Genomic DNA, 14,731 nt, shown 5'->3' on the forward strand with positions numbered 1-14,731 from the left:
ATGCCTTTGATTTCAGCTGAATTAGAAACAGGACGGTACACAAAAAAACACTAAAGGGTTACAAGAACTACATCAACAATCACACTAATCATTTAAGGACAGAGGAAGAGGTTTAATGATTCACCCCTTATGTAGAGTTCCATTTGCACCACGAAGCTATTTGTTAACTCTGTTTTACAGATGGCACATGCTGTTCCTTAAGGGTGGAACAATCAGCTTGAATGACAAATGTGGAAACATGCAGTGTAACTCCTAGGGCAAACCATTACTGTGAAAAGTCAGTCCCTGATCCTGGCAAAGCCTATTTAAGCCTGAGCCACTGAGATAATCACTGTAAGTGGTAAGCCTTTCCTTAAGGATATTACGTGATTTCAGATGTTTACAGCATGCAGACCAGTAGGTATGCAAGGAAATCTTCTCTCAGTACATTCATTCCAGGGAGATAAACAATTCTAGTACTCCCAAAACAAATTTCTGTCTTACAGCTCGTAGCACACATCCCTTCTTTAGAACAAGTTAAACTGGTAGTTTAAAAGGAAGAAATCACAGCCAGGAATTTACAAAAGGAGTGGTTTAGGTCTCCAAAACTACATAGAAAGTACTAAACAAGCAACTCGGTTATCAAAATGTCTGTGTGCCCAAGGGCTCTAAGAAATGGATAGCACTGAAACGACTACACAGGGATGTACGGGGAGATTTGGAAACTTGTGGTCCAGCTCCATTAGGGCCAACTGGTATAGCTCAGGCTCCTCTGTCATATGAAATGTATAACTATCCCCCACTGCTTGGGCTTCTTGGAAGTATCTCTAAGTTTCTGCAGAATGCTTCGTGAGATTGATCATATCTGTACTTCACAGTACAAACTGAGCCTTCTGGTAGTTTGATTACACATTTCTGCAGTTGCCCTTCTCTGCTTTAGAGATACGGTACATGTTCTGCATAAGGAACTGACTCAGGAAAGAATTTTGTCATTTTAAGTAATGTTGTTTTCATCCAGTGTCACTGAAAAAGAACTCCTTTGAAATCTGTCTACATATCGCATTTAATCCGTGTGTTTAGATTGCTCCATTTAATGGCACAAACTCATGGCTTTTCAGGTGCCAGCAAAACCTGTACCCTGTGCCTGGGCATTTCTGCAAATGTACAGATCAGACTTCCCAGTAATACAGAAGGGCATCACAGTTCTCATCCTAGAACAATTACTTTGCTTGGCTGGGCTTCTAGTTAATGTTAGCTTGCCACATGGATTAAGTTCGGGCATTTGTGAATTGCTGTGGGTTAACACCCTATCTCAGTCAAAGTAATCCATGTTTTAGGCAGCTCCAGGACTGATATTCAGGCTTCAGGATGTAGGTATCAAGGTTATTGTGAATATGAGAAGTCCTAACACTGTCATGCAACTGAGAGATGCCAGCATAGCAGCTGAGGAGCAGGAGACAGGGACCAGATGCAGGTCTTGTACTGATAGTCTGGATTCAAAGCAACATGGGCAACAAATAATCAGAAAGGGAGAGAAAAGCAGAACACAGATTCATAAATGGCTTCTGTTTATATGAAATCATACAAATGCTGCATTTAAGCTAGTGCATGTGCTAAATACATAGGAGACGCAATGAATCACAGAATTTACAGTAACACAAGGCAGTGAAGAAACACACATTCACGGATGGGAAAGAAAGGTTGGCTTAGCTTCTCAGGCCCACTTTCAGGGAGTGGGACTATCTGCTGGATAAATCTCCTTTGCAGAAGTGGCAATAAAAGTTCTTGGCTGCAGAAGAACTGATAATGGTGCCAAAGGTGAAAAAAAAAAAATCTCAATTCAAGCAGATCTCCCACTGCCACCAAGAAATCCATATCACAGCAGACGTCAATGGGGTAAGACAGTTACTAAGAAAAGGGAAAACCAAATTAAAAAAAAAAAGGGGGGGGGGCAAGAAAAGGGAAAACCAAATACAAAACAAAAAAAAGAGAAAGAAAAGGGGGTGTAACAGCAATTGCTCACCACCAGCTGACCAACAGCAACCCCTGGAAAACTCCCCCACAGTTTTATTGCAGAGCATGATGTTACATGGTATGTACCATCCCTTTGATCAGCCAGGGTCAGCTGTCCGGCTGTGCCCCCTCCCAGCCTCTTGCCCATCACTGGGAAGGGGCAGAGTGAGAAACTGAGAGAGTCTTGACACTATGCAAGCACTGTTTAGCAATAGCTGAAGCAGAAACGTATTGTCACCACCATTTTGGGCACAAATCCAAATCACAGCACCATAGATGCTGCTATGAAGAAAATTAACCCCACCCCAGCCAGACCCAGCACAGGGACCCACCTGCAGACTGTCAGAACAGAGTGATCCTGCCAACAGCCGCTACCCACAGGACGCTCAGCCCTCAGCTGCACTGAGTAACTGATTCAAGAGGAGGGGAACCCATGGCTAGGGGGCTTCCTTCTGCTTCAATGAATCAGCAAGGCATACATTTACTTCTTTTATTTTTTACACAAAAATCAGGGAGCTGATTTAGGTTGACTTACACTGAAGGGTGTGTAAACAAACAATTCCCTACTCAGCTTCCTCAAGTGATCACTCCTCTTAAATCTCCATTACACCCTCGCCTTCATGTCCAGGTTCAGACTACAAGTAATGGTTTGTCATGGAGAACAGCCATTTTCCACCTATGCGTACTCCACTGGGATGCACAGCTATCAGCATTTTACCATCTCATTACGCAATGTAAAAGATTTTTCTTCATTGCAGGGGCCCAATTTGGAGACATCAGAAAACACACAAGAGAACCCCCCAGTCCAGATTTAGTTTTCATTTTAACACAGCCATTCATACCAAATGCCAACTAGCAAGCATTACGTCCATTGTACAAAACATCAGATCTCTTCATAATGCTTTCATAAATACAAAACACCAACTTTTTGACCATTGACCATTTCAATACGCTCAACATATTAGCGATCAGCCTCAAACAGTATATTGTAAAAACATTCAGCTGAATATTTTGCAATAGTATTTGCACCTGCAATTCATTGCTGGCTTGCAAGCATAAACATGAATAAAAGTTACACAACATTTGTTGAATAAACTGCTAGGTCAATTCACTCATTTGAGAGCTTCCTGGTGACATTTGTCAGTATTTTCTGTGGTTTTGAATGAAAAAATGCTTACCAAAGTGGGAACATGCAGTATTCAACCCACGTAAAAAGCACACATAAGCGAAGAATTAGAAATAATAAATGGGTAAATCATAAGAGACCAAATCAGTATTGAAATCAGTTAAACACAGCTGAAAAGAATGACTCTGTGGACCAAACCCAGTGGAAGTGATTATTTTCAAGGCATGACTACTACTTCATCACTTTGCGTTTTATTGATGGCAAAATCTTACCCAAGTCTCAGACTCCTGTTACAGAGACTGAAAATTCAGGATTTTATGTTTCACCTTCCCATATTTTCTTTACCTGAACAGCCTCTTTTCCTTGGGTGAGCATTATTTGACTTGATGTTTTCATTTAAGAGAAGTTACTTAAAAAAAAAACCAACTGATTCCTCAGATACAGGCACTAGATTTCAACATGTAAAGTTCTATGAAATACTTATGGCACAAAGATTACATTTCCCAATGTTCTTAAGTTTTGACAGCCCCTACGTGCAGGAGAGAGGAGAAATGTGCTATGAGGAGAGAAGCCAGAGATGTCCACATGCTGGCTTCATAGATTTGTCCAGAAAAGTCAGAGGCAAGTCCTGATTGGTTCTACGGGCATAATTTGTGCACACAGGGGCTGTGATGATAATGTGGACAAACTCACTAAGACTTGCACTAAGGTGTTTTCATCTTACAGCTGCTGTGTAGGAATGGAATGGAGAGAGGGCCTACATGGCCTTTCACTTTTTCCATTCTCCTGAACAGCTTCTTGAGATGACGTAAAGCAACATAAATTCACTTAAGTCCATACAACTTGAGCACTTTACACTTTTTGCAAGTGACTCACAGGATCCAAAGCAGAAGTATATGAAAACAGAAGAAATTTTTGAGCAAATTCATGCAGCAAGAGTACTGATGAAATGCCTGTAATATAAAACTGAATGCTTAGGACTTATGTTCTCGGGAATAGGAAATTTTTCCTTGGTGAAAAATTATCATCTTTCCCACTCACAAAATTCCTGCTTCAGACTGTCCATGTATTAATTTTGCATGTTGCAGACTTCCACTACCATTTACTTTATAAAGATGTGATACTCCAGCATCCTTGTAATAGGTTTTATACCATTATAAAAAAAAAAAATAAATCTTGCTATTGCTCAATTTCTTTTTCCCTTTTTTGGCCATGCAAAACTAGATATGAGCTGATTTGAAGCATCTATATCAGGACTTTGTTCTATTTTGTTTAAAGTTCTGGTTAACAGAATTCATAAAACTAGTTTAACTTCACAAAGTATTTCAGAGCTTCTCATTCCCGTAATTTAAAACAATGAGCTATTTTGGGAGGTGCAGAACAGGGTGGATTTGATTTAAAATTATTCTGCTGCTATGCATTTGTAGCTAAACAAGACTCTAAACTATTTATTAAGAAAACACTAAAGCAAAACAAAACAAGCAAAAGACTGACAGAGCCCAGGCTGAATTATTTGAGTAGATGAAAAAATAGTGCCCTAACAGACAGAAGAATTCCCACCTGTCTATGGGACAAATGCCTGCAGCTGCGAACACATCAACAACAATCCAATAAAGAAAACTGAAGAGGGATTAGAGTATATTTTTATTAATTTTTCACTGATCTAAAATTCAGCTCATTTGGTTGACAAGTCAACAGTTGCAGGATATTCAGCAGAGGTGTATTTATCGTTTATCGTATACTTGGAGAAATTCACTTTTCCACTTGTTCTGAGAAATTAAATGCACAACAAATAACAACAACAGACATATAGTCAGGTAAATACATTATCATTACAAAAAAAAGTTTAGGTAAATTTCTGTAAGATCTTTTTGCACCACTGACCTCATGACTGAATGTGTTACAAAAGAGCATCACCACTGCCGTTTGCAGTGAGGCTATTATTTCACACAGAAACATTTCATGTTTGCAATCCTGCACTAAAACCCACAGACGAGTCCATTGGGCAGCTGGAATTTTCACATCCAGATGACAAACACACCACACCCTGCTCCTGTACCTGTAATGAGATAGCAACTTCTTCAGGTTAAGTGCTCCAGAAGGGACTGTTTTTGTCATCTGGTCAGCTATTATCAAGGCAGAGACACATTTTTATCCTTAGTCCTGCTTTTTAACAAGGCAGTAACAACACCCCCTAACCTGGCTACACACATCTTCTGAATATGACTAAGCTTTCTTTCACATTAAAAAGCCTTTCTGGTACAAGCAACCACAACACTGCTCTTTCCCAAATGAGGAAGGCACGCCCAAAGGGTTCACCCAACCAAAAAAAGCAGCAACTTCTCAGGAAAACAGACCCCATCTTCCTCTGCCCGCCGTTACCAGGCAGGCACGGAGCCAGCCCCCACACAAAGAGCAAAACAAGTTCTCAACCACAGAATTGCAGAAGTACTAGAGAGTTCACGCAGTCCACTGGGGACTTGGTTATGACTTAATTGCACATGAGAGGCACTCCTATATAACAGGAACAGCTACCAGGACAAGACTTTAAGCTAAAGACCTGTTAAAAATAAAAATAAAGGTTAAGACCCTGTCTTATCATCAGCTATGGCTGGCCACTAACTCCTCACCATCCTTCTGCTGCCCACGGGCCCAGACGTCCTGTGACATGGCATCTTCTCCCTCTTGGCCAAAGGCTCCCGGGACGTGGTGGGCTGTGTCCCACCTGCTCACGCCCCGAACCAAGCCATAGGAGCACCGCACGGTCCCCAAGGGAAGCCCCCGGCCCTCGAGAGGCCCCCGACACAACATGGCGCCCAGGGCCTCCTCCACTGCGGGGAGTCACACGCAGCATGCAAGGTCTTCTCTGATTGGCTGCTCTACCACCTTCTGGAGCCCGCCCAAGCATGGCAGCCAATCATACCTCCCGGTTCACCTCGAGGGATTTCTCCTCAGGGCGGGCGAGCGGCGGGAAATGGCGACAGGACGACGCCACGGGCCGCGCGTGCCCGGCGGCAGGGCCGGGCTACACCGGCACTTCTCGTCCAGAGGCAGCGGCTCTGCGGCACGTGCTGCCCTGAACAGGGGCAGGCAGCGCGGCTGGGACGGGCCCCGGGCAGCGCGGGACGAGGCGGCGGCGCCGAGGTGGTAGGAGAGGGGCCCGGCGGGGCTGAGGGGCGGGACGGGGCGAAGCAGAACCCCGGTGGGGGCCTGGGCCGTCCGCGCCTCCCTTCTCCTGCCCCGCTTCTCCTTGAGAACGTGGGCCCGAGCCCTGCCCTCTCCTCACCCCCTCACCACAGCCGCTGTTTCTCCTCGAGGTGGGAGAGCGGAGGGGTCACTGCTGCAGGGTTCCTTGTGAGGAGCTGCCAGGTAGGTCTGCTGCAGCCACCTTCAGCTACCATCTCCTCATGAAAAGGTTGTCCCTGGGTTTATTTCCTTTAGGAATAAATAGGGGAGTCTGAAACTCTATCTTTATTTGGAAACGTGTGAACGTTTCCTGTAGCCATGCTCAGCAGAACAAATGGTACGACATGTCTGTATCAAAATGATGTAGCGCATTGCAGCGTAAAACCACATCTTCCTGTGCTGGTGGTGTGCCTTACTCCTCCCGTGGCTGCAAGGACTGAAGTCCCGCAGAGTGCCACAGGATAACAGAACAGACAAGAGGGCTGCGGTAGACACAGGTTGCCAACAGGTCTGACCTAGAGGGGAAGCGGTGCATGAGAACCCAAAGCACAGCACCTATAAAGTGCAGCGGTAGCACTGGCATATGTTGCTCCTGAATAAGGCATTTTCACATGAATGAAACCAACTTTTTACTCAACAACAAAACTATTTGAGTTTCTGCAAGAGATGTTCGCTTCCTTCCACGCTCCCTCAAACTCCAAAACTTTCCGTCCAGGAAGGCTTCCAAAGAAGCCCTCCTGGTTTCTGACCAGCTCTGCCACTGAGGAAAGGTCCATCTGCACTAATGACGGGAATTTCACAAGAATTAGTCTAAAGAAAGAACATGATCCAACCAAAGGTAAGAAGCACCACAGAATAACAGTGTTAAGACCTGAAATCAGATGCATTTCTTTCTGTTTTGGTAAGCTGGTCACGCACAACCCATTTATTCATTCAGGCATTAATCTCTACAAACTGGCTGAGCTATTATCTCTTGATAAATGAGAATAATAATAATAATAAAAAGTGATTTCCATTTGTACTTTTAAATACTTGAGAGACAGTAGAGTGCTTTGACAGAGAGGATGGTGATTTCAACAGCTTATTATTCTCTGGGAGTCAACTAAACGTGTCACAATTTATTAAAATCCTCACACGAACTCCATCCGTGTAGCTGCAGACCAACTGGTGTACTCTCCCTCCTTTTTCCCATCACTTGTATCAGCCCCAACACCGCACCGTTTTTAGATCTCTACGTTTTAACAGCCCGGCGCCGGTTAAGCCGTCCCTGCAGGCGACGCTCTCGCGCAGCACGCCCCGAGCTGCCGGCGGAGGGCTCCGCACAGCGCGGCCCCGGGGCGCGCTCCCGCGGCACGCGGCGCGCCCGGCAGCCAATGGGACGCTTCCTTTCACTTGCGGGGGGGGGGTCTAGTTGTGACGTCACGGCCAGATGTGGGCCGTGGGCACGCCCCCGGCGAGGAGCGGCAGCGGGAGGCGGGCGGCTGTCAGCGCGCCATGCGCGGCCCGGGCCGGCACAGCCGCTCTCCTCTCGCGCCCGCGACGAAACGCCGCCGGTAATTCACCCTGCCAGCAACAAGCTGCCGCTGCCGGGAGCCGTCCGCTCGCCTTTTTCCTCTCCCACTGGACTTGGGCGCTTTTTTGGATTTAGGGACGGGCTGGGCGTGATCGTCGCGGAGTGCGGTTTTGATGGCTGCTAGATCAGACTTCACTTCTGCTGAGAGAGCTTAAGAAATAAAGAGAGGGGAAGGTCTGCTTGCCTAATCTCTTAAAAAAAAAAAAAGAAGTGTTTTTTTCCGGTTTGGATTTCTTTTAAAACTTATGAAAAATGGCAACAGCAGCGTACGTGGATCATTTTGCAGCAGAGTGCCTTGTTTCTATGTCCAGTCGTGCTATTATCCATAGTCCCAAAGGGGAGCCTGATCCCCAACCTGATGCAGCAATACCTCCTTCGTCAAATGGAGAAGATAAGTGGGAGGTCAGAGAGACCGGGAAAGACAATGGATCGTCATTACTTGTGGTAGCTAGCATTTTAGCAGATCTGAACCAGCACGTCCCAAACTCACCCGCTCTCAAAATGGAAAAAACAGAGACCTTTGATATCACAGAACAAATACACATTTCTATCGCTCCTAAGGAGTTTGGGGAAGAAAGCGTGTCTTCGGCTGGTAAGCGTGGAGGAGGAAAAGCAGCCACACCTACTAGCCTGGCTGCAGTAACTGAGCCAAGCCCCAGACAAAAGAACAAACGCGGGAGAAGCTGGACTGACCCCGGATCACCCCAGAAAAAGCACAAATGCCACTATGTGGGGTGTGAAAAAGTTTATGGCAAATCTTCCCATCTTAAAGCTCATCTAAGGACCCACACAGGTTAGTTGCAATCCAGCCAAAGATTTATTTGTTACAGCTTGGTAATTAAAATGAATGTTGGAAAAAAAAAAACAAAACACAAAAACAAACTTGTATTTGGCCACCATTACGGTTTCATCTTTCAGAACTCAAGCTCAGAGAAAAACAAAAAAAAGCCCTCCGGGAATAAACCCTTACTGGGCATAGATTCAAAGCTAATGTTGCCTTTTATTACTTAATATCACAGGGAATGGAGCGTGGGTCATCTGTGTGGATCCTACCACACTGTAATTTTTAGTTGTTATTCTTGTTTGGTGTATCTTCGACTTACCCTTTACAAGGCTTCTTACCTTCCCCCATCTACTTTTTCCAACACTGTGCTCCTGTCAGTACCTTTATACCTGCTTATCACTTCCAATACAAGCATCAGTACTCTTAATAGTTTAAAATTAAATGTTCTAGAGGCACCCGAATGACCGTGTTTCTGTTTCTTTCTTTAGAAGGCATTTTTGTGAAGCTAGAGCAGGCAGGAAGGCAGTTGAGAGGCAGAATATGAGTCACAAGGAGATACTGAACATAAATGTAAAGGGACATGGGCAGCTTCTGAAAAAGCTTTTAGCAGCTGAGTAAAACTGATTTCAACGACAACAAAAAAAAAGCACATTTGAATGTAAACACTAACTTTTCCTGATCAGCGTTCACTTGTTGGTGGTCTCATCTGACTGCTTCTTTGTTGCTATCATAACTTACAAGACATACACACCTAAAAAAAGTTGAAGTCTTGCAAGCACCATGGAAGTTACTGAAATAGTTAGGAGTACTATATTGAAAAAGGCCCCGTGACGTGCCATACTTGATGCCTCTGCCTTGTGTTGGGGAACAGGATGGCCTACAGTTGCACAGGGAGCTCCAAAAACCGAGGAGACTGATCTCTGCTGGAGACACTGGTCATAGTGTCTATGACAAAGCACCATGCAGATGAGAACAAACTTAGGCAAGCTGTTCAACTGAGTTATTTCAGACAACAAATTAGTTTACTAAAATCCGTGATCAGTTTGCTTATAAAGAACGTTAAGGAAAAGATCCTCAGAACTACACCTGACAAATAACTCCTGAACCATCTTAGCTCAGAAGTGGCAGCCTCACCCACACCAAACAAACCTCTTCAAGCGTACCTAGCTTTTCCTGCTGCCTTCCTAGGATGAAGGAAGAGCTGTTCTAAACTGAGGATGTTTGCTTTCTGTGGCAGAGAAGAAAGTCAAGTTTAAGCATATAGACTGACAATTCCCTATGCAGCGCGGCCAAAGGAACAGCATGTTCCTGGCACCCTAGGCAGCTTGCCCCGCTTTGCGCTGTGCGACTGTTTCTTGCCTGTTTGGAGTTCATGAGAAAAGGTGCTTACACTCAGCTCTCAGGGAATTTTCTCCATTGATTTTCAGTTCTTTTGCACTTATTTCTGGCCTTTGCCATTGTCCTAGAAGCAAAAGATAAACTTAGCCGTGTTTCTGGGCTCCCAAACCAACTGGAAACCAAGACAGGGAACTCCTCTCCCCGACAAAGAGAGAAGGGCTGGGCCACGTCCGCCCTGCAGGGAGAGGAGCGGGGGGAGTCGTGCTCTGGGCTGCCGCTGAGTGGAGTCATTCGAGGACACTGGCTTGCCTCCAGGTTCTCTCAGTTGTTTTCTTTCTTTTTTTTTTTTTTTTTTTTTAACTCTTCACTTCCTGTATTTTTTTCAAATCTGCAGGGCTTAATTCATTCTTGCTGTAGCTAATGGCACAGAGAAAGAGAACCATGTGTGTGAGAGCTAGAGAAAAATTGGGGAAGGGACTGGTTTTGCCCTGGGAGTGGCAGGACCCTCGGGGACTAGAGCTTCTTTGTTTTCTCGTGTCTCCAGTGTCTGTGTGGGAAGCTTTAAACAAAGCTGCCAAGTTTTCCTCCTCGCTGGCAACAGGTCTTTCTCTGTTTGGATTCTGTTCTAAACAGGCTTAAATGCCTCTTACTCATGTTGCAGAATGCTTTCTAGGGTGTTTGTGCTTTTTTGTTGTTATTGTTTTTTAAAGAAGTTGTGACAGGCTTGAAAAAAGTTAATATGACACTTGGAAAAGCTAACAGAACATGCAGTGACTTCCAGACAGTTTTGTTTGTTTTAACTACAAAACACATAATGGCTTTTACTGGATTAGAACAAGGGTCTTGGGTCTCCCCTGCTTTCCAATGCCCATAAACTTACTTGGGTAACACGTACGCATCAGCCTGCCAGATGGGTAGGATAATGGCTGTCCACCTCACCAGCGAAAGTACTCCAGGAGCACATGAATGGTACTTTAAACCTTTAAGGTAAGCTGCCAGAGTGACTCCCAAACCCAGTTACTAAGAACCAATCAAAAACTTCTGCCATGGATTAAAACTTTTTTCATGTGCTGTATGACTACCCCAGCTGGTAGGTAGGGGCAAACTGAAGGCTAAGAACAGTACTGCAGGCTAGAAGATACTGATGATAGTGCTGGAGGTATTTGGATGGTGCAGTTTATGACTTGCTTGTCTTTGTCTGCTACTGTGCTCACAAATTAAAGATTTTGCTCTACACGTTCAGAGCAAGGGCAGACTTTATTTTTGAGGTTATAGTGTGGCAGAGGGATACCTAACCTTTCAAGTATTACTCAGTTAAATCCAGTCCACATTAGTAGGGACTGAAAGCTGGCAGTGTTTTCTGACTGTTTGGTGGTCCATGTAAAATCTTTGATTGTTTTAGCCCGATTTTAATGCTCAAATGTGCCAAACAAACACAGTAGTCTACAGGATGCTTATTATCCTATTTCAAGCTGAAGAAACAAGGTGGAACAGCCAAGAAGGCATTATCTGCCTTTTGTCCTTAGGCCATCGCTCAGAGTACAGTGTTTTAGATTGAAGTTCCCTATTAGATCTGTATGTGCTAGAACAAACTGTAGTGTCTTGTACACTAGCAAGTTAAGCTAGCTCAACCTTTGGAATGCTTCTTCTTTATTAACTCAAGACAACCTTGAACAAGGCAGAAAATAGTAGTCACCAAAGTCTCTGCAGTTCTCCCCCCAGCCTACAAACCCTTCCCCTCCCCCTAGGTTTCTTTTCATGTTTATATTTTCCACCCCACCCTCTCACTGGATGTCCTGGAGTTTAACATGATCATCAGCCACAAAGCCCTTGAAGTTTTAATGTTTACCAGAAGGTTATATTTAGTGTCAACGGGTAATGTCAAGTCCAGATTCTTTTCCACTGAGGTTCCCGTGAACCTCAGAGGCTGTGTTATGATCCACAAATGCAGCACTCTGTCCCAAGGTATAGTGATCCCATTGAGGCAAAAATTCCACTGGCTTACCAGTTTAAAAAAAATCCCCTGCTGAGAAAACTCATAAATAGAAAGAACTTTCAGAAAATCAGACAAACCATTTACATGACAAAGTTCTCCTTCCTCTTAAGCTGATTTTCAGTGTGGGCTCACTAAAAAGGTTTGGAAATTCTCTGGAGTCACTGGAAACCAGTTTGTCTCTGATATACCAGTGGGAAGAAACAGATGGTGCAGAGTCTAATAGCCATCTCAGGCCAGGACCTCACCGAGCATTGTCAGGGCCTGCTGTGTTCTGGGAGGCTACAGAGGGCACCAACTTACTGAATTATACTACATACAAACACATAGGAAAAAAGACTACATTTTGGGCAGGGATCTGAAGAATCCTGTATATTGCAACCCTCCCCAAAGTCACTGTGACCTCTAAGAGCTTTTAGCAATCTGCATTACACGCAGAGAAAGCACAAAATAAAGCTTTTAATTCTAGTGAGATTTCTTTCTGAACTTACTAATTCTGCTCACTGTCCACTACACCATAATGCAAGAGCAAGTTTCCAATTATTAGAACTAAATGTGTTTGGGCTAATTAGCATATGCTAAAGATGTGGCCACCAGTCGCAGTCTGAAGTATTACTGGGAGAGTCTGGCAGTGAAACAAACCTGTGGGCCAGGTGACTTCACAGTGGCTCCTTTGTGCTGTTGCTTAACTGTCATAGCTGGCTGCCCAGGCGTAGGAAGAGGAGGCGGCCACCCTGGACGCATTATTCTTGCTCACAGATGTCAGATTAGGACTTGTTGAGGAGAAAGTGATCAAGGCCTTTGTTGGTCTCTAGCTGGCAGACTGACTTTGGGCAGTGACATTTTAATTAAGCCTGCTTAATCTTGCAGTAGTCCAGCGCTAAGTGTAGCCTGATCTGCTAGAGGCACCAATTCAGGTAACTAGATTGAAGAAGGATGTGTTATTAGGTATCTATTATTTTTAGTCTAACTTTGACTCATTAAGTATTAACTGAATTTGAATAAGTAGAAGAAATTGACTTCCATTCACTCGCTTGATTATCTTAAATCTCTGTAATCACAATTTTAAGGGCAACACTGGGGAACCCATATGAAAAAAAATTTAACTTAAGCACCCTTTCTTCTCAGTTACTATGTCATTTCCCTAAGCAGAATTTTTCTAATGAATTAGTAACAGGGGTATATGAAAATGGGGAAACTCATAATATATTTGGTATTTGAAAGCAATCTTCTGAAATACAAAGCAGTCAGACCTCGTTCTCACAAGTGTAACAACAGCATAACAACTAGGCTAAACAAAATAAAGTATTTGACCTGTGTTTAGGTTGGTAAGGTTTTAAAAAGAAGGATAGTTTTCCCTTTCAGTTCTAGCAAATCTGCTTTGTTCTGACTACATTAGTTTAAAGCACGGCAGCAAAGCACAACTTCTTTGAATTTGGTCCGAATCAAGGTGCCACCTAAGCGAATGTAAAGAAACTGATTGACAAGTATAAGGAGAAGCAAGTTCACATGTCAGTGAAATAAAATTTATCTTACATTTTAGCACCTGGCAATTACCAGAAGCTTAGCTGGTTAGCTCAAAATGTGGCCTAGGTTTCCTTTTAGCTTGCCTGTAGGCACACAGTGACTCCAGACAGGGTGTATGCACATGGGTGGCAGGCAGGCAGGCAGTGTTAGTGAGGAACCAGACCTTTACAAGAGAAGGCTGCGAGAAGAGAAACTTGATCTAATGCCTCCTGTGCCATGCAAGACCAGCAGAAAACAGGGCTGCAGGTTATGCTTGGGTGTAACAGCAGGAAACGTGTGGGTAGCACTGGTTCAGTCCATCCTCTAAGCTGGCAGCTGAGCTGCTCTGGATGCCAGGACCAAGCATGAAACTGCCCACTCTCTGAACATGACACGAGAAGAAACCGGAAGGGTCTTTCCCCAATAGTGGTTTCCCACGGGCAGGAGGACTGGCTAAGTTAATGTGGTCCTCCCCACATCACCCTCCAGTCTCAGTTCTAGTGGCTGGGCCTGCTGTTTTTGACTTGGATTAAAAGTTAGAAACAGCTGGCTGGCTAGCATTGGATGCCTAACTCACTGGCATTAGCATACAGCCAGTTTATCAAAAAGCTCTAGGGTACTTCTAAGGCCATGGTGCCCTATAATGCTCTTCTACTACCCTCCACCTCTTCTCCTTACTGAGCATGACAAAAACACCTCTTATAGGTTTTTCTTTCAGACTAGAACAAGTAGTAGGTTCAGGACAGTTTCAAATGCTAGCCTTGTGAAATAATCGTCTTTGCAGCCTGACCCATAAGCACTCTCTCTCAGTGAGAAGTAGTTCAGCGCCTGTTTCTGCACCTTTTTGAAAGCTGATGTTCTTAAGTGTCTGAATAAGCCCACAGTTTTAAGAACAACACGGAACTACAAAGCACTGTTTTTGTTTTCTCTGAAAGAGCTCTGCAACTACTGAGAAGCATTCTCAGTTTTCTTTTTTCAGAAGTTTTCCTAAGAATGTTTAAACACACCAAAAAAGCATAGTTGAAAACATAAAACAACTTTTAAAACAGTGCTGCCAAAGCCCTCAGCCTAACACTCAATTTCCAAGAATAAAGTTGCTAGTTAAGAGTATTGATTCTAAGCTAGGATACAGACAGTTTGCATTCATTGAAGATAACAAATAGTATATATGCTCTAAATATTTTAGTCTTAGAAATTACTTAAATAATAAGTACAGGGCATAAAGTTCAGGAA

The 14,731-nt window shown here is 44.0% G+C and overlaps 2 protein-coding genes across 2 annotated transcripts in view; one reads left to right on the plus strand and one right to left on the minus strand.

The window, feature by feature from the left end:
• Window positions 1-14,731, minus strand: part of TRPM1 (transient receptor potential cation channel subfamily M member 1) — a 161,777-nt gene that overhangs the window by 123,100 nt on the left and 23,946 nt on the right. Inside the window, exon 7 of the mRNA XM_080607996.1 lies at window positions 5,749-6,819. Within this exon, the coding sequence (XP_080464122.1) occupies window positions 5,749-5,929 (181 nt within the window). The 5' untranslated portion in view covers window positions 5,930-6,819. The remainder of the gene's footprint in view (window positions 1-5,748; window positions 6,820-14,731) is intronic.
• The window catches only part of KLF13 (KLF transcription factor 13), a gene marked incomplete at its 5' end in the record, with an annotated part of 34,645 nt that continues 28,043 nt past the window's right edge, over window positions 8,130-14,731 (plus strand). The window contains one exon of the mRNA XM_080608168.1: window positions 8,130-8,670. Within this exon, the coding sequence (XP_080464294.1) occupies window positions 8,130-8,670 (541 nt within the window). The remainder of the gene's footprint in view (window positions 8,671-14,731) is intronic.

This window comes from Anser brachyrhynchus (assembly GCF_964034855.1).
Source record: "Anser brachyrhynchus genome assembly, chromosome: 11".
NCBI lineage: Eukaryota > Metazoa > Chordata > Aves > Anseriformes > Anatidae > Anser > Anser brachyrhynchus.